The 19,251-nt window shown below is 40.1% G+C and overlaps 1 protein-coding gene across 1 annotated transcript in view; it reads left to right on the top strand.

Annotated features, from left to right (window-relative positions):
- Nucleotides 1–19,251, top strand: part of OFCC1 (orofacial cleft 1 candidate 1) — a 238,717-nt gene that overhangs the window by 139,304 nt on the left and 80,162 nt on the right. Inside the window, exons 13-15 of the mRNA XM_027524513.1 lie at nt 9,738–9,956; nt 12,347–12,599; nt 16,581–16,744. Coding sequence (XP_027380314.1) covers nt 9,738–9,956; nt 12,347–12,599; nt 16,581–16,744 — 636 coding nt within the window. The remainder of the gene's footprint in view (nt 1–9,737; nt 9,957–12,346; nt 12,600–16,580; nt 16,745–19,251) is intronic.

A 19,251-nucleotide genomic window follows, 5' to 3' on the forward strand; every position in this document is an offset into this window, starting at 1 on the left:
TATAACATTTTATATAATAGTGTATTTTCACCAGTTTCTGAACTTACTGTGTGTGTTCACGTCTGCGGTTGCCCTCAGGAGATGCAGCTCCAGGGCTGCAAGTTGCTTTTGAACACACACTCACACACACTCACTGACACACATACACACACTCACTCACACACACTCACACACACAGATGCATAAATACACATACACAGTATATGCAGACACATAGATACACATATACACATAGTCACACACACTTACACTCATATGCACACACTCACACACACACACATAGAAGCTCGGCTGGAAAAATGTTTTGTTAGGGAATCTAATGGCAATCTCTCTAAATGATACTTGCTGTTTGTGGTATAGGCAATGGGGCATTTAGTAACGATCGCCACAAAACATACCCACACGTGGAGCACCAACCACAACAGCAACGTCTAATCAATACTTAATCCAATTTCTCTCTCCTACTAGCGTGCTCAGAAACCTCTCAGAAACCTGCTCCTTGCATCTCATTGTCCATAACTGGGTCGGATAACCTCCCAGTGGCAAAGAGGAGTTAGATACAGGAACCTCTAGATTCTTTTTGCCTTGAGAGTTGGAGGTGGGCCAGGGACAGTCAGATTGGATAGTGCTTCCTGGGAGCCAACGAATTATTGCCCCATGGTCTGTGCAAATCTTACAATTATTTTAATTAGCTGTTTTTTGTTGATCCACAGGAAAGAGGTTCTCCCCCTCCTTCTTCCCCTTTTAAGCCCCCAAACTGGCAAGCATTGAGTTTATATTAGGATTCATATTAGGATTCTTTGGTCAAAATGACAACAATTAACATACATTTGCGCAAATTGAAAGAACAGTGGGAGTGGATAGTGGTAGAATATAAAGAAGAGAGCTGGCCAGTGGCCTTGGGGATGGCTGGACCCAGGGGCTTACTGGCTCTGATTAGAATGCTTTCCCCCACAGTCATCGTCTGACCTGGAGCCAGAGTGGTTTCGTCTCATTCTGGTTTCTCCACCTCCACAGAGTGGTCTTCATATCCTCCCAGCAGTCACACTGTCTCTCATGATCCGAGGTGTCCTTTTCATGACTCTCCTTGGTCACAGGAACTATTCTTGTCCAGAAGCCCCTCCTGCAGAGCAGCTGACAGTGAACTGAGGAGGAGGGACATGCGCTTTGCCTCCTTGCCTTTTTTTGGGACAGTTCCCAAGGGCCACGCCAACTCCAGGGCATCAGTCAAGGACTCAGCTACACCCTCCTGAAGGGCCAGGATTTCCTTCTCAGCTCTGCACCCTCTACACAGAATAGGTGTCCGTGGATCTCAAGTTCTCTTCCTGGGGGGTCCTCTGCCTGCAGCACTGCCTCAGAGTGGAAGACTCTCCAGTAGGAGAGAACCAAACGTTTCTGGGGCCTCTGTTAACCTTGGTGTTCTAATCGGCATTGTCAGGTATCTCCTTGGATAATGTGTACTTCAATAAGTGTAAAGATTAAGAAGCTGTCATTTTATAGGTCAGAGTTTCAGTTGACAAAAATAGTACATCCTTGCAATATAAGAATATATATGCAACATTAAGTCAGCCACTTAATGGCTGTTGATCAGTTGCTAAGTCATGTCCCATTCTCTGCGACCCCATGGACTGCAGCAGGTTCCCCCATCCTTCACCGTCTCCCTGAGTTTGCTCAAATTATGTCTATTGAGTCTATCTCATCCTCTGCTGCTTCCTTCTCCTTTTGTCTTCAATCTTGCCCAGCATCAAAGTCTTTTCCAACGAGTTGGCTCTTCACATCATGTGGCTAAAATATTGGAGCTCCAACTTCAGCATCCGTCCTTCCAATGAATATTCAGGGTTGATTTCCTTTGGGATTGACTGGCTTGATCTCTTTGCAGTCCAAGGGACTCTCAGGAATCTTCTCCAGCACCACAGTCCAAAAGCATCAATTCTTTGGTGCTTAGCAATGCGTTTTGCAAGCTGTGATCATACTTTTGTGTCAGGTTGATATCCCATAATTCTTACACCATATGTGGCTTTTTAAAATAATGCTTTTGTAATATGTTTGAAAACCTCTTTTTTAAAAAAAAAAATGCAGGCAAAGCACTTATAAAAATACCATTCAAATATAACTTTGAAGATGCCAAATGATTTATAGAAATGGGATCATTATTTAAATGATTCATAGAATATGTATTATTATTTTAACTCAAGATTTCCTTAAGATTCTCCATCCATAGCAAGTTCACAACAAATAGGTCAGCTTTTCATTACCTTTCTTTTCTAACTTGGTAGTAATTTCTGACATTCTAGTTCAGTCTGCAGGTGCACGAACTATGATTTCTTTGGAAATATGGCTTAAAAGTTAGATGTATTTCCCCCGGGAAACAGGCTCAGTAGTCTTGATGGAAGGTCAGTTTCCAGAAATGTCTAGCTGTATGTGGCCACTTGCAGATGTTTCAATACATGCACACACATGTATATATTGATACAGAGACTCAAAAATTACTCTGAAGGAATTTAATTAGCTCTTTAATTTCTGAATTTCCTCAGAGCTATCAACACAAATTACTTTTTATAATAGGTGGCTAAATAAAACAACTCAGAATTAAATTGGAAAAAGTGTTAATATATTATGTATTTTGTTGTGCTAAATTATGAGAATATATGACCCTCTATTTTAAGTCATTACTTAAAAGTTTTCAAAAAAAAGATATGCATTAAGGATTACTAAAACTTGTCTTGTTATAATTGGAAGAATTTAAATTTTATTTCAATAGCTAGATCATGTCTCTGAATTCAACAAAGGAGAAGAGAGTGAAGTTTTGATTGTTTTCCTTATTACTTATTTAGAAAATACTATAATTATTATTGATGGAAAATTATTTTTGGCTAATATTAAATTGACACTTGTTATGAGACAAGTATTGGGCTTCCCTGGGGGCTCAGATGGTAAAGAATCTGCCTGCAATTCGAGATACCTGGGTTTGATCCCTGGGTTGGGAAGATCCCCTGGAGGAGGGCATGGCAACTCACTCCAGTATTCTTGCCGGCAATCCCATGGACAGAGGAGCCTGGCAGGCTACAGTCCATGGCATCTCAAAGAGTCAGACAAGACTTAGAGAGTAAGCAAGACACATGAGACAAAGTATTACATTCTCCCTTTTGATTGCTCCATGAAACTTTGAAATAGGTATTGTAAGTAAGTATCTTATGCGTATTATTTTAGAGAGATTAAGTACTTTTCCCAGGGCTTCAAAAATGGTTCAGTGGTAAAGAATCTGCCTACCAATGCAAGAGATGTGGGTTTGCTCTCAGGGTCAGGAAGATCCCCTGGAGGAGGAAATGGAAACCTACTCCAGTAGTCTTTCTGGGAAAATCTCATGGACAGAAGAGCCTGATGGACTATAGTTGATAAGGTCGCAAAGACTCAGACATGACTTAGGTACTATATAATCCTGCATCTTGCCAGTGCAATTGTTTTCAAAGCTAACTGCTTTTGTGTTATTGCCCCAATTAGTAATCAAATTTCCATTAGGCATAAAGTATTTAGCTATTTTCTCTGATAAAGTGCTTTGCAAACATTTTATCCAATTAGGCCAGGCAGATACTGGCAAGGTAAATGTTCTTCTTCTGACCAACAGATTAGCTGCAAAGGAAAGTGATTTCATGAAGTCAGAAGGAACGCTTCGATAATAAGTGTGACAAAACTGCATCTCTGCTTCCTGCGCTGGTGTCGTTCAGTCTGGAGCACTAGTCGCCCTAAGCTCGCGTATAGCTTCTCTATCATCAAGCGGCCCTACATTTGCTTATATTTCACTCTAAGAAAATTTCTCTTGGAAAAACAGATTCATTCTATTGTAATATTGCATCCAGTATTTGTTACTACAGAGTATGGAAGAATATGCTCTTTGGGGTGGGGGAAGGGAGGATTGTGAGTTTGGGATTAGCATGTGCAAACTAGTATATATAGGATGGATAAACAACAAGGTCCTAATGCACAGCAGAAGGAACTATATTCAATATCCTGTAATAAACCTGTGTAATGGGGAAAGACTGTGAAAACAAATGTGTGTATGTATAACTGAGGGGCTTCCCAGGAACCTGCCTGCCAAGGCAGGAGGCTTAAGAGACCCGGGTTCAATCCCTGAGTTGGGAAGATCCCTGGAGGAGGGCATGGCGACCCACTCCAGTATTCTTGCCTGGAGAATCCCATGGACAGAAGAGCCTGGCGGGCTACAGTCCATGGGGTCACAAAGAGTCAGACACGGCCGCAGGGATGTGGCATGCACACATGTATGACTGAGTCACTTTGCTGTACAGCAGAAATTACAACATTGTAAATCAACTATACTTCAATACACTTTTTAAAAAAAGAAAATAGTTTTAGTAAACGGAAAAAAAAAGGATGTCCTAAAGCAGAAATACACATGCTAAATAAAAGATATTATTTTCAAAAAGGTAAACGGACTTTGGTTACCTTTGCTTCAAGATGTAACTTTATTTTTGAAGTTTGATTTCATTTTCTTTTTCTACTGGAGGATAAGTTGTGTCTGCCTCTGCCCCTCCCCGATGCCTCCCACTCCCATTCAAAGACTGTCACTGGAAATAACAGCCTTAAGAGTTTGGGAGTCTCTTTGGAGTCCTTCAACATACTCAATCCCTGTTTTCTCATTAGAACATTCATACTTTTGTGCCTCAGTGGGAATGATCAATTATTTCAATGTCAGTAGTGATACTATTACCCTTAAGATTTAGCAATTTTCAAAGATCTTTTAACTTAATTAGAGGCATTTTTTGTAAATTGAATTAAACCTGTTCAAAGTACAATGTGTTATGCTAAAAGTATACTACCCACTTGGCCAAGGAGACAGAATTTTAGGGGGAAAAATCTAGTTGAAAAATGCTAACCTCCAGATAAATTTGTGAAGTTTTCTTTTTTGAGACAGCTTTCTAAATGTTGGGAGAATGGGTAACAGTTTTGTCCAAAGCATTTTGTTAAATGTGAATGTACAGACACTTTTGTGAAAGTATTTCCCCCAATACTTGAAACCGTGACAAAACAAGAGCAGATTTGGACATTTTAATAACTTTGGTTAAAAAAAGAAAGCAGATGCCATTCATAATTTACATAGATTAATCCAATAACCAGCCCATGATTATAGTAACTCATTTTTACTAATGTTATTTCTTTCCAAATAAGTGTTTCTTCATCTTGACATATATATATATATTTTTTAACCTCGTTTTCTTTTAAACATGATGTCACAGTGAACTGACCCAAAGAGTCCCTACCAGTCAAACCATTGAATGATTCACTGCCATGTGCTTATGAGGCTTCTCTCCGCTGCCATTTAGAAAATCCTGAGGGCGGTTTTCTCATTCTTAGTTATCCCTCCTCATCACCCTCACCTTAAAAAATACTTTGTGGGCTATGGATGGTGCCAGAGAAGAGTCCACACTCTTACACAGGCGGACCAGGCTTCTTTCACTTCTGCAGCTTCGGCCTCTATCAACACTACTTAGTGATACAAAGACCTGCTCCACCCAATTCAACGTATTTCCTGGTTTAGAAATAGGACTTTACTCCTCTGAGAACGGCCTGTGTGACAGAATGCCCTTCCGGGTGTCCCGTCCACCCCCTCACCCCTGTGTGTTTAATTCCTCTTTGCTTCACAGATCTCAGAATTTGGTCCTTCCCAGACCTAAGAACTCTTGTTCACTGTAGGAGAGAGTTGAGGAATGCATTCCATGCTTTTTTTTTCCTTTCTTTCAAAGCAATTTTGGTATTATTATTATTGTTTTTTAGTATTATTGCACTGATGGATCATAGAAATCTTGTTTGATTTCAGGTCTCTATAAGGACTGGGCATGGAAGGGGGATATATGTGTGTCATATGAAATGCAGCTGAAGTCCAGAGAAATAGGTTTCATTTAATAGCTGAATACTGGATGACCTCCCGATTCCTCACGCCCTCTGGCAGCTCACCCCGGGAGCGATAGACGGGCTGCCTGCACGAGCCGAGGCGTGGCTGCCGGCCTCAATGTGATTTTGCAATGATCTGTGCTCTATGGCTGCCTTCATAACCAACAAATCAATTCCCACTGTTCGTATTACACACCCCAGTGGCAGAGGCCATTTGTTATCCTTTTGATGGTCATACTCTTTGTCCATAACCAAGAAAGATTACAGGGGAAGGAGAGAAGAGTTGAAATGTGGAGGAAGATATTAGGCCGTGGCACCGTGCGTGGCAGCGTGCAACACACACGCTGTATCGCAGCGTGCCTCGCGTGCATACAAGAATGAAAAAGGGACTTTCTTTCCAGGCAATTTGGAAACATGGATGCACAATTGTCTTTTGAATGAAATCTACTTTAAGAACAATATATGCAGGGAGCATTGTGGATGAAGTTCTGTATTAGTGCGCACTTGTATTTCAGGTGTGAGTTCAAAACCGTTAGGAGACAAGCACTCACGTAGACTTTGTCATCCAAGAATTGTTTATGAGGATATGGTTGACTAGTTTTGTTCCGTTAATGAGCTTTTGGACGCACCCTTTCATTTGGCATCATCTAGCATCTACTGATTCTTTTATTAATTTCTATCTTTGCAGTGTCCAATTTTTTAAACTCTGATGCCAAGGTTTTCCCAATCCTTTAAGTCCAGATGGTATAATTACTATTGTTAGGCAAACAAACAGGAACAAATACTTAGTTGTGTTGACTATGTATAAGAAAATTGAATATTATGAATTAGATATAAATGGTATGCAATGAAATTTTGGTATTATTTATCCTAAATCAAATATCCTATAAATGAATATGTGTATCAGAATGTGGCTGGGAAACCCTTTATTGGCGAAACTAATGGTAAAAGTATGACTTGATAGTGAGTTCTGGGCATAAATATTTAAACTACTTAGTCATTTCACGTCAATAAATAGAAAAAAACAGTGGAAATTTCCAAAGGTCAAAGAAGCTACTGTCTTTTCCGTTTTGCATCATTTGAGATTTTCCAGTTTTTTGCAAACAACACAATGTCAAATCTGTGTTTGATTTTCTCTTCTCTTTGAAGAGGCAAAACAGTGACAGAATAATTAACTGAAGAGGAGATCATGCACAGAATATTTTCCTTCAGCAGGGTAGCAAGTCCTGGGTTTCATTTCGCATGATGGTAAATGTGCTCTGGAACCCTTCTATAAGAGAGTCATTCTCCTGACAATTTTGCCAGTAGTAAACCAGAGCCTCTTGGGGGCCTGTTTCCTGTTTGTTACTCATTTGAGTAACTGAAAAGCACACTCAGTACAAGATGGCACATAGCTTTCAGTGAGACGATGCCCTCCACCTTCATGGAAAAAGACACCCGAGAACAATAATAAACTGCCAATGTCAACTTCAGCACTTTATTAGTCCCGTGCAGACCAGAAGGTTAAAGTCATGGATTGGAATTTTAAAGGGAATAATGGATTTTCTTTCACTGACCGTTTTTAGTTTTTCTTCTTTTTACCTCCCAAAGACTTACTTCTATGACTTATCTTCTTTTGGTGGTACAATTGCCATTTATTTGATAGTCTTCAGAGAGAGATGAACTTTTGTATATAAAATCTTTGGAATCTGTCTATGAATTCCATTTCTCTTAATGTTCCCACAATGCCTCGAATGGCTGTGGTTAGTTAGTTACTAAACCCCTGAACTACGTACCACGGAACCAGCTTCTTTGTAATGTGTTTATAATCAGGACTAATTTTGGTTTAGGAATTTGCGGAATTGTCCTAGAATAATTCTAGGATTAGAAATATTCCTAATAATTCTAAGAGGTCTCGTGTCTCGTGCATTGGCAGGTGGATTCTTTGCCACTGAGCCACCTGGGAAGCCCAATTCATACACCATACCATCCCCCTATTTAAAGTGTGCAATTTACAGTTTTTAGGATATTCACACTACTACAGCCATCATCCCCGTTCACTTTAGAACATCACCCCCAAAGAAACACAGTATCCATACGCAGTGAGGACTCTTTCTTTTCCAACTCCCAACCCTTCCTTGTTTTTTTTTTTTTTTTTGCAAACGATACTTTAAAAAAAATTTGAAAACATCTCCTGCTGTCGACGCCACACAGAGAGAGGAAACCAGAGCTTAATCAGAATCACCGTATCTAACTCTTTCATGTTTCGTTTCAACAGAAAGTGTCAGTATCGTATTAAAGAATGCAAGAGCTCTTAAGTTTCAAATTCTCATTCATGTGTTTTTAGTGGTATTCGAGTCATTCACGTCAATTTTCAAAATGAGATAGTTAACTTTGAACCAGTTATATGCCAATAATTAAATGTAACGTTAATAGAGAGGGATCATTATGAGTAGGTGAGGTAAGCAGGACTATGGTATAAATTTTAAAGATTTTTTTTTTTACAAAATTAGTTTATTGTTTACAGTGATTTATTTTCATATTTCTTTACATAATTTAATTGCAACACACACATAACCTATAATGCATCATCTTAACCATTTTGAGCGTGCAGTTCAGTTGTAAGTGTATTCACGTGGTCGGGTAACCCATCTCTACAGGTTTTTCATCTTGCAAAACTGAAACTCTATACCATGAAAGGACTTCCCTCTGTCTCTCCCCTGGACCCTGGCAACGGGCATTCTGCCTTCTGTCTATGAATTTGACTACTCTAGGCATCTCACATAGGTAGGATCATACAGTACTTTTCTTTTGGTAACAGGCTTATTTCACTTAGCATAATACTTTCAAGGTTCATCCCTGTTGTAGCATGTAGCAGAATTTCCTTTCTTTTTAAGGCTAATAATTATTCCACTTGATTGACAGCTAGGCTTCCCCCACTTTTTGGCTATTGTGAGTAATGCTGCTATGAACATAGGTGTGCAAACATCTTTTTGGGATCTTGCTTTGAATTCTTTTGGATAAACACCCAGGAGTATTGCTGGATCATACTGTAATTGTGCTTTTTTAATTTTTTGAAGATCTGTTTTACTGTTTTTCATACTGATTATATGGTTTTATGGGAGAAGGCAATGGCACCCCACTCCAGTACTGTTGCTTGGAAAATCCCATGGATGGAGGAGCCTGGTAGGCTGCAGTCCATGGGGTCACTAAGAGTCAGACACGACTGAGCAACTTCACTTTCACTTTCCACTTTCATGCATTGGAGAAGGAAATGGCAACCCACTCCAGTGTTCTTGCCTGGAGAATGCCATGGACGGAGAAGCCTGGTAGGCTGCAGTCATGGGGTCGCACAGAGTCGGACACGACTGAAGCAACTTAGCAGCAGCATATGGTTTTATATTCCCACCAACAGTGTTTAAGAGTTCCATTTTTTTCAAATTCTCATCAACATATTATTTTGTCTTTTTTTTTTTCTGATAGTAGCCATCGTGTTAACAACAGGTGTGAGGAGATATATCATTGTGGTTTTGATTGGCATTTCCACATCCATGATTTTGTGTTTTGTGGGATCTTAGTTCCCCAACCAGGAATTGAACTGGGTCCTTGGCAGTGACAGCTCAGATTCCTAACGGCTGGAACACCAGGGGATTCCTGATACCCGTGTACCTGTATGTTCCCCTTTAGTAATCCACTGTAGTGGGAAGGACTGTGACTAGTTTGAGTCCCAGGTGGCTAAGAAATACTTTCATTCAAATTTACTTTCACTGTGTCTTCCTTACCATTCTCAAAACCTCTTATTTTGGGTTGCAGTTAAGCCCAGGACTTACCTACCGTTTCTTTGTTTGTAGTCGTTCCTCAGCCGCCGCTAACGCCGCATCTGGAGAATTCTTCAAGCATCTCTGTTTTGTGCTGGTGTCAGTGTCTTCCGAACTTGAGTTCGCTCAATGGCAAAGCCAGGGCTTCTGGTACATCATCCTGCTGATGGCTTCTCTCTGGTTCCTGAGGCTCTACCTGCATTATCTCAGCCAGTGGTTTTTCCTCCAGGCCATTTCAACTCCTGTTACAAAGTGAGTGCTTCCCCGAAAGTCAAAGGCATGCATTTTCGTCTTGAGAGGCCAATGAGAGTACAAAACTCCTCTCTCACCCACTTACCTTAAGACCTACAATGCAGGTATAAGTTGAAAAGACAAAAATGTCTTTAAGAGCAGGAATGTCTATTACAGTTAGATTCTCATTTTGGGCCTATGTATACAAATATATAACTGGTGCATCAATATTTATTTAAAATTTAGCAGATTCAAATATGTTCTAATATCTGAGTAGAATCCAAAAGGGAATTTAGCAACAATATTTTATCCTATTTTGATTTTATCAGAGTGAGACTTAGGCTGAGGGTATATTAGAAGTAATATAAGTATGATTTATCATCTATCCTCAGAGAAGCAAAGATTGCTTCTTCTGCAAAATGATTAAATCTAAACAATTACCAAACTCAGGTCCAGGCAGCTTTCTGGGCCATTATCCTCTGGAAAAAGATGATACTGTAAAGGTTATCTCTCCATAAACATGATTTCAGAGACACTGTAGATAGACAGATAGATGTCAGTACAAGTAAAATTTTCTCAAATGTAGATGGTACAGATAAAAACAAAGATGTGTGTATATTTTCAATTAAGAGGATTGCAAACTATTTAAGACACTTTGAAAAATAATGATGATTTGTGTTATACATATACATATACAGTTATTGGTCATCTTTTGGAATTAAATCACAAACTTCTGTATATATTATAGCATATGAAAGTTTAAATATACTGAATAATTGTATCTTCATGGGAGAATGAAATAGGTCTTGTATTCCTTTATTCCCTCCTTCCTTCCCCCTGCCTCCCTTTTGTGTGTGTGTGTGTGTGTGTGTGAGAGAGAGAGTTTCTAAAGTAGGAAAAATAAATATTATGTGCTTGGGATGTTTACTTTATACTATTTGCTCTGTTACTGTTTCAATAGGAAAGGCAGCTCTGTCTTTATTCGTTGTTAGTGAAATGAGACTGCACAGATATCTTGGTGGCTCAATTTATCTAATTTCTTAAGCAACAGAGGATCTAAGCTCAAGAGAGAAGGGGTAGACGTATAGGTACAACTGATTCACACTGTTGTATGGCAGAAACTGACATAACATTGGAAAGTAATTATACTCCAATTGAAAAAATAAAAGAAGAAGAATCAAAGGACCTAAACACTGGGTATTTTGTATTATTGCCTAGTTCCACAGGCTTGAAGCATACATGTCATGTTATAGTTATGGGGCATGACAATAGCCTCAGCAACAGTGAGAATTTTTCTGTTTTTTCTGTTAGGTCCTCTGATAAAGAAATGTATACATCTTATTTTATTTGATACTCACAGTGGCCTAAGAACAAAGCACAATAGTTTCCTTCAAAGCAAAGGTCAAGGAAAGGATAAAACGAAGAACTCTTTTTAGCAGAGAGCTGATAAGCAGGATACACAAACAGGATTAACTACAGAAGAGCAGCTCTATGAGGCTGAAACACAGTGGAGGGAAAAATGAGAGTCAAGGATGGCTCACTTGGCTTGGAAGGAGGGCGCCAAAGTCTGGATGAAGGCTTCTTGAATTACCGGCTCCCCTTGGATGCAAGCTTTAGATCCTAGGTTGCGTGAAGCTGTCCCTTTAGATGTTTCTGGGGTCAGCAGTGTCGTTGTTGTATGTAGGGGTCTAGCCAGAGAATCGTAAGCAAAACCGTTCAGCGACCTGAAACTTGCAGAGAATTATGAGATTTATTTGTATTTCTGATTTCTGTTAGAGGCTGCTGCTACTGCTACTGCTGCTAAGTCCGACTCTGTGCGACCCCATAGATGGCAGCCCACCAGGCTCCCCCGTCCCTGGGATTCTCCAGGCAAGAGCACTGGAGTGGGTTGCCATTTCCTTCTCCAATGCGTGAAAGTGAAAAGTGAAAGTGAAGTCGCTCAGTCGTGTCTGACTCTTAGCGACCCCATGGACTGCAGCCTACCAGGCTCCTCTGTCCATGGGATTTTCCAGGCAAGAGTACTGGAGTGGGGTGCCATTGACTGAGTCGTTACTAAGTCCACTGATATACTTTGATTTCAGATAGCCTTCTAGTCAGTATGTCGACCTGCTGGCTGGTTTTTAGTCTAAAGAACGCTCTTCTCAGTGGATTAAAATGGTATCCTTTTTATGACAGCATATGAAATTTAAAGAACAATGAACAAGGTAGAATTTGCCATTTCCTTGAAAGTGAGCTGTTGAGATTCTAAGGAAAAGATGAAAGACTTCTAACACTTAACTTTGATATGCTGTTAAGTGTCACAATTTCTGCATTAAAATAAAAACACATTGTTCTGCCAAGTGTTTTGTTTACTTAGCGTTTTACGGAATTCTTCTCCTTTGCACGGGTGTCGCTCCTTTGTTTTCCTGCAGATTTCGTTTCTCCCCCCTCACGGTGGAGCTCTGCTACCCAACGTCTTCCCTTCACATCGCAGAAGAGATGCTTGTCGTTGTGCTGGGGCCTTTCATGCTGAACACAGTGGTCCTTTCCTTGGTTCTGGTCAGATGGGGCTGTCAGCTACTGTTTGCCTTCTGCCCTGACGTCCTGTCAAAGTTAATCATCACCATGGGACTATGGGCAGTTCTGGACCCACTGGCAGTATTCACTGTGGATACTGTCCTGGGGGTAAGTCAAGTAAAATAATCGGGATACGAGTCCTTGACATAGAATGTAATGTTAGTGCACAAATCAGTTGACACGGGAAGCTTTGATAATCATGCTTAATTCAATATGCATCTTAAATTTAAGTTATTCATTTTCTTCTCATAATAAAAATTTGTGGATGTCTAATGCAATCATTTTAAGTGTAGTTTTAGCTATTGTAGTTGTGTTTAAACACTTGCAAAAAACAGAAAATAGTGGAGATCAAATCCAAACTAACTGGTGCATTTTCAAAATTATTACAAAGAAGGTTTCTTTTGTAACCTTTTTGGTAATTTTTTTTTAATACAAAGGATTTTCACAGCCAAACTTTGTAAAAAGTAATTGTACAGTAGTTCCTTTACTCAGTTAGGTTATTTATTTCCTTTTGATTTAATACTCTGTAGTAATAGATATATTCAAGAAGAAGAGCTTTTTAAAGATTTCTAAATAATAAATAATTTAAATAATTTCTCCACAGGCATTTGACATTTGTGATGTTATATGAAATGACAAAACAGTGCATTTTCACTCTAAAATATATAGTTTAGGATTTCATAATTAACAATGATATACTACAATATGAATATGTATAAAACATGCTAATAATGATTCTAAATCAAATATTCATTCATAAAATTATCTTAATTCATGTAATAATATTCCTTAACTACTCTATTTCTCCTTTTAAGAAGATGGTTTTCCAACTGGTATATATATGTTTCGACTCTATTCATTGTGTCCAGCAGATCATAGCTTGGAGAAGGAAATGGAAACCCACTCCAGTATTCTTGCCTGGAGGATTCTATGGCCAGAGAAGTCTGGCAGGCTACATTCCATGCCCTTGAAAGAGTCGGACACGACTTAGTGACCAAACCACCACCACCACCAGATCATAGCAAGGGGATTTTTGATGGACCCTGCTTGTTAATTGTGTTTGAAATAGACTTTGCCAATAATCAAACCAGTCAATCCTAAAGGAAATCAGTCCTGAATATTCATTGGAAGCAGTGATGCTGAAGCTGAAGCTCCAATACTTTGGCCGCCTGATGTGAAGAACTGACTCATTGGAAAAGACCCTGATGCTGGGAAAGACTGAAGGCAGGAGGAGAAGGGGGCGGCAGAGGATGAGATGGTTGAATGGCATCACTGACTCAATGGACATGAGTTTGAGCAAGCTCCCTGAGTTGGTGGTGATGGGCAGGGAAGCCTGGTGTGCTGCAGTCCATGGGTCACAAAGAGTCAGACATGACTGAGTGACTGAACTGAACTGAACTGCCAATAATGGCTTCCCGGGTGGCTCAGTAGTAGAAAATCCATCTGACAATGAAAGAGACATGTGTTCGATCCCTGTGTTGGAGGATCCCCTGGAGTAGAAAATGGCTACACACTCCAGTATTCTTGCCTGGGAAATCCCATGGACAGAGGAGCCTGCCAGGTTACAGTCTGTGGGTTGCAGAAGAGTTGGATGTGACTTAGTGACTGAACACACACACACACACACACACACACACACACACACACACGAGTGTTACATTCATCTGCTAGAATCCAAGTCAGCTTCCATCAGGTCACAGACCTCTGTACTGGTTCTGAGATGGCCCTGCTGGAGCCTACTTTCCTGTAGATGACATCAGAGGCCCCAGGGTAAATTAACAGAGCATGTTTTGTCAGCTGCCTTTGGTATAGTGGACTATTCATCTGGTGCTCTCTCTAGGGGATCTGGTTGGAACAGGAAAGCCGTTCCAGGAGGGCTGTGAGATCTCAAATCATAAAGGGCAGCTGCTCATCCTCCCAGATGGCTTCCTATGTGATGTTGCAATAGGACCACCTCACCTTCTCAGTAGACACACGAGGTGGCTCCTCACCTTCTCAGTAGACACACGAGGTCCCAGGAGGAGCTGGGAGATACCAGGGGCGACGGTCCTACTGGAAGGTAGATAGCATCCTTCTCTGCCCCTCCTGCTCAGTAATCCTTGGTGGCAAGTCTCCTTACTAACCTGGAGTCCACAAGAAATAGGAACGTGGACAAAATCTAGTTGGTCCCAGCCAATCCACTCAGAATGTGAATGAGGCTAATCAAAGGGGTGAAAAGACTTAGGATGGGATGGAAAACACAACCACTTCTAACTGTAGCCCACCAGACTCCTCTGTCCACGGAATTCCCCAGGCAAGAATAGTGGAGAGGGCTGCCACTCCCTTCTCCAGGGAAACTTCCCAACCCAAGGATTGAACCCAGGTCTCCTGCATTACAGGTGGGATTTTTTACCCTCTGAGCCACCTGGGAAGTCCCTCTAACTGATCAGGCTCTCTCTTCTGACCTGTCATCAAGGCGGTCCATGGTACTGAGACTTCAGACAGGCTAGACACAGGCTAGAACCTGAAAGCAACTCTTCTAAGTACCAAAAAACTCTCGCTGGCACATGATTGTACCTCTAATCCTTTACACGGAGACTGGACACTAGGTACATGAGCAAGCTCGAAGCACACTGCTTTTAGTTCATTTTAATGATGTTAAAGTTACATCTCACAGAGTCACCAATCACACTTATCTGCAGGTTGTAAACAGGGTTCCTTCCTCTCAGAGATAAGAAGTCTGCATTCTCACACAAGGCCGAAGAAGCCATTAGTGGGCTTAGAACCTCAAGGGCTCTAGTCTTGTGAGAGCAGCCTGGAACCCTGAGCAAGGGAAAGCCAGCCTAGCGAACAGCCAAGGCAAGGGAGATGTCTTCTCAGATCTGCTGCCCAAAGTCCTAGCAACAGGCTTACATTTTGCAAGGGAAATCCATTTACTTCTGTAAATCCCAGAACAGCACGTAGAAATAAGTTCTGGAGTGGTGGTGGAAGAAGCAGTAGTTGAGAGTTGGAACATCAGTGCCAGATATTTTGATGTAAGAAAAATACAAGTTAACCTCTCCAGGCTCCTGGTTTTTTCTCTACATGTGAACTATGGATTCGTTTTAAACGTGCCCCTGCTGTTTAGTCGCTATGGTCGTGTCTGACTGTCTTGTGACCCCATGGAGTGTAGCCCGCCAGGCTCCTCTGTCCATGGGATTTCCCAGGCAAGAATGCTGGAGTGGGTTGCCTTGCCCTCTTCCAGGGGATATTCCCGACCCAGGCACCAAATCCACATCTTCTGCATTGCAGAAGGATTCATATTTATATAATGGTCAGTTTAATAAATATTTTTTAAAAAGTAGAGAAAGACGTCCTTCTCACTTACATCGGGAAAAAAATACCTTATTTACATTTATATGGCATATGACTTCCACTTGAGATCATGAGAGTCATAATTAAAGAACATTCATGTTTTATAAAACTCAAAGGTCAAAGAAGTCATATGACAACATCTTAGGCACACAGAGTTTTATATTCACTTTTAAAGACCTCTTTGTCTTGTATTTATTTCTAACCCAAATATATTCTATAAGAATATAAGAATATATTTTCCCCTGTTTAAAATAAAGATGCTATTAAATTGACCAAATGTAAACTTTTGTTTACAAGCTTGCATTAAATAGCCTGATAACTTTTTTTTATAAGTTTTTAAAATAGCCATCTATTTTACACACAGCACAAATTAAATTTCTTTCAAATCTGCTTCAGAAAGAAAAGAATCTTTCTACCATGGTATTTAATTTCTTCATATCTTATGCTCATTAAATCAGAAGTTAATAGTACATAAATAAAACATGGCTTTTACTTTATGAATTACATGTAGAGTACACTCATTTAAATGCTTATAGAGAAAATGAGAAAACCCTGGTAAGCCAACCATGCAAGCTGGGTCTTTTCCTTTTCCTTCCTGCAACTGAAGATACGACCAGCTTGTGTACCTTGAACATTTAATTTAAAAACAAATTATACTATCAGATGGTTTTTGCATACTTATATTATCTAACTTGATGATCACTGTTTTCTCCTTATTATTATTATTATTTTTTCATTTGTATCTTCTTTTGTCAGCGACTTACACAGAGGGAGGAGACTCCAGTAGCTGATGCGGCAAAACTGTACTGGATGTTTGAAAGAACCATGCAATCTGGAATTCTTGGTGTGATGCTCACGGTGCTACTTTATGTCCTACTGTTCATCATTTCGTCTTTGATTTTATATGTCTATTGTCTCAGGTAAGGTGTTCCAATCCTGTTCTTCAGAGTGTTCAGCCTCCAGTCTTGTTATATGTTGAGGCTGTGGGAATATGGATAAAGAAAAGAGGGTAGGTGCACGTCTCCACACTAAGGTAGAGATCTCTTTCTTGTGTGTAGAAGACCAGCCAAGAAATTATTTGAGCTTTGGGGAATGTTTTCTCCTTTATAGGAAGAACTAATTTTACTGTGAATCATTATACTTGTTTCTTCAAACCAAGGACCAAGAAGAAACGAGGAGCAATCCCATGATACACAATGGCAGTCTGGAAAATGTTCTGGAAGACTTGTCTAAATTTCTCTTTTCTTCACTCTTCCAACTCACTTTCTTCCCTCTCTCACCACCCCTGACAAAATCACCACAAGAAGAACCATCTTTCAACGTTGAGCCTGAATATCATAGAGGTAGACCTGACAGGTTGTTAACTTAGCAAGCGAAATACGTGGGTGGAGAAAAACAAGAAGTGTCCAAATACAAGGCTGTACAAAAGTGCTGGAAGATTTCACTCTGCCCATGGCTTCCTTTGCTGGCAGAAGCTTTTGGTTTTGTTACAGTCACGCTTGTCCAATTTTACTTTTGTTGCTGTGCTTTTTAAAAGTTTTGAAATTATTTCCAAAACTGATGCCATGAAACTCTCCTCCTACATTTTTTGGTATACATCTTACAGTTTCAAGTCTTATATTTGTACTTCACCTATTTTGAGTTGATTTTTGTGAGTGGTTTAATATAAACACCAAATCTTACTCTTTTGCATGTAGATATCCAGTTTTCCCAACAGCATTTACTGAAAAGACCACCCTTTCCCCATTGTGTACTCTTGGTACTTTTGTTAAAGATCAGTTGACTATATGCATGGACTTATTTCTGGGCTCTCTAGTTCGTTCTATTGCTCTGTGTGTCTGTGTTTATGCAGTACCATACTTTTATAAATACTGTGGTTCTATAATATAATCCAACAATTCCAGTTCTGGAGATTTATTCAAAAATATTAAAATCAGGACCTTAAAGAGAAATTAGCACCCCCATGTTCATCGGAGCACTATTCACAATAGCCAAGCTTCCCTGATGGTACTGATGGTAAATTGTCTGCCTGCAATGCAGGAGACTCAAGTTTGATCCCTAGAGAAGGGAATGGCTACCCACTCCAGTAGTCTTGCCTGGAGAATTCCATGGACACAGGAGCCTGGTGGGCTACAGTCCACGGGGTCACAAAGAGCCAGACGTGACTGAGTGACTAACACTAACTCCTAACTAAGCTGTAGAAACAAGCTAAATGTCCATTAGCAGATGAATGGGAAAAAATATGGTATATACTTACAAGGGATAGAGCCAAAGCAAAAAGAATACCCAGCTGTGGATGTGACTGGTGATAGAAGCAAGGTCTGATGCTGTAAAGAGCAATATTGCATAGGAACCTGGAATGTCAGGTCCATGAATCAAGGCAAATTGGAAGTGGTCAAACAAGAGATGGCAAGAGTGAATGTTGACATTCTAGGAATCAGCGAACTGAAATGGACTGGAATGGGAGAATTTAACTCAGATGACTATTATATGTACTACTGCAGGCAGGAATCCCTCAGAAGAAATGGAGTGGCCATCATGGTCAACAAAAGAGTCCAAAATGCAGTACTTGGATGCAATCTCAAAAACGACAGAATGATCTCTGTTCATTTCCAAGGCAAACCATTCAATATCACAGTAATCCAAGTCTGTGCCCCAACCAGTAACGCTGAAGAAGCTGAAGTTGAATGGTTCTATGAAGACCTACAAGACCTTTTAGAACTAACACCGAAAAAAGATGTCCTTTTCATTATAGGGGACTGGAATGCAAAAGTAAAAAGTCAAGAAACACCTGGAGTAACAGGCAAATTTGGCCTTGGAATACGGAATGAAGCAAAAACTAATACAGTTTTGCCAAGAAAATGCACTGGTCATAGCAAACACCCTTTTTCAACAACACAAGAGAACACTCTACACATGGACATCACCAGACGGTCAACACTGAAATCAAATTGATTATGTTCTTTGCAGCCAAAGATGGAGAAGCTGTATATAGTCAACAAAAACAAGACCGGGAGCTGACTGTGGCTCAGATCATGAACTCCTTATTACCAAATTTATACTTAAATTGAAGAAAGTAGGGAAAATCACTAGAGCATTCAGGTATGACCTAAATCAAATCCCTTATGATTATACAGTGGAAGTGAGAAATAGATTTAAGGGCCTAGATCTGATAGATAGAGTGCCTGATGAACTATGGAATGAGGTTCGTGACATTGTACAGGAGACAGGGATCAAGACTATGCCCATGGAAAAGAAATGCAGAAAAGCAAAATGACTGTCTGGGGAGGCCTTACAAATAGCTGTGAAAAGAAGAGAAGTGAAAAGCAAAGGAGAAAAGGAAAAATATAAGCATCTGAATGCAGAGTTCCAAAGAATAGCAAGGAGAGATAGGAAAGCCTTCCTCAGTGACCAATGCAAAGAAATA

Source organism: Bos indicus x Bos taurus, chromosome 23 (genome assembly GCF_003369695.1).
Source record: "Bos indicus x Bos taurus breed Angus x Brahman F1 hybrid chromosome 23, Bos_hybrid_MaternalHap_v2.0, whole genome shotgun sequence".
In the NCBI taxonomy this organism is placed as follows: domain Eukaryota; kingdom Metazoa; phylum Chordata; class Mammalia; order Artiodactyla; family Bovidae; genus Bos; species Bos indicus x Bos taurus.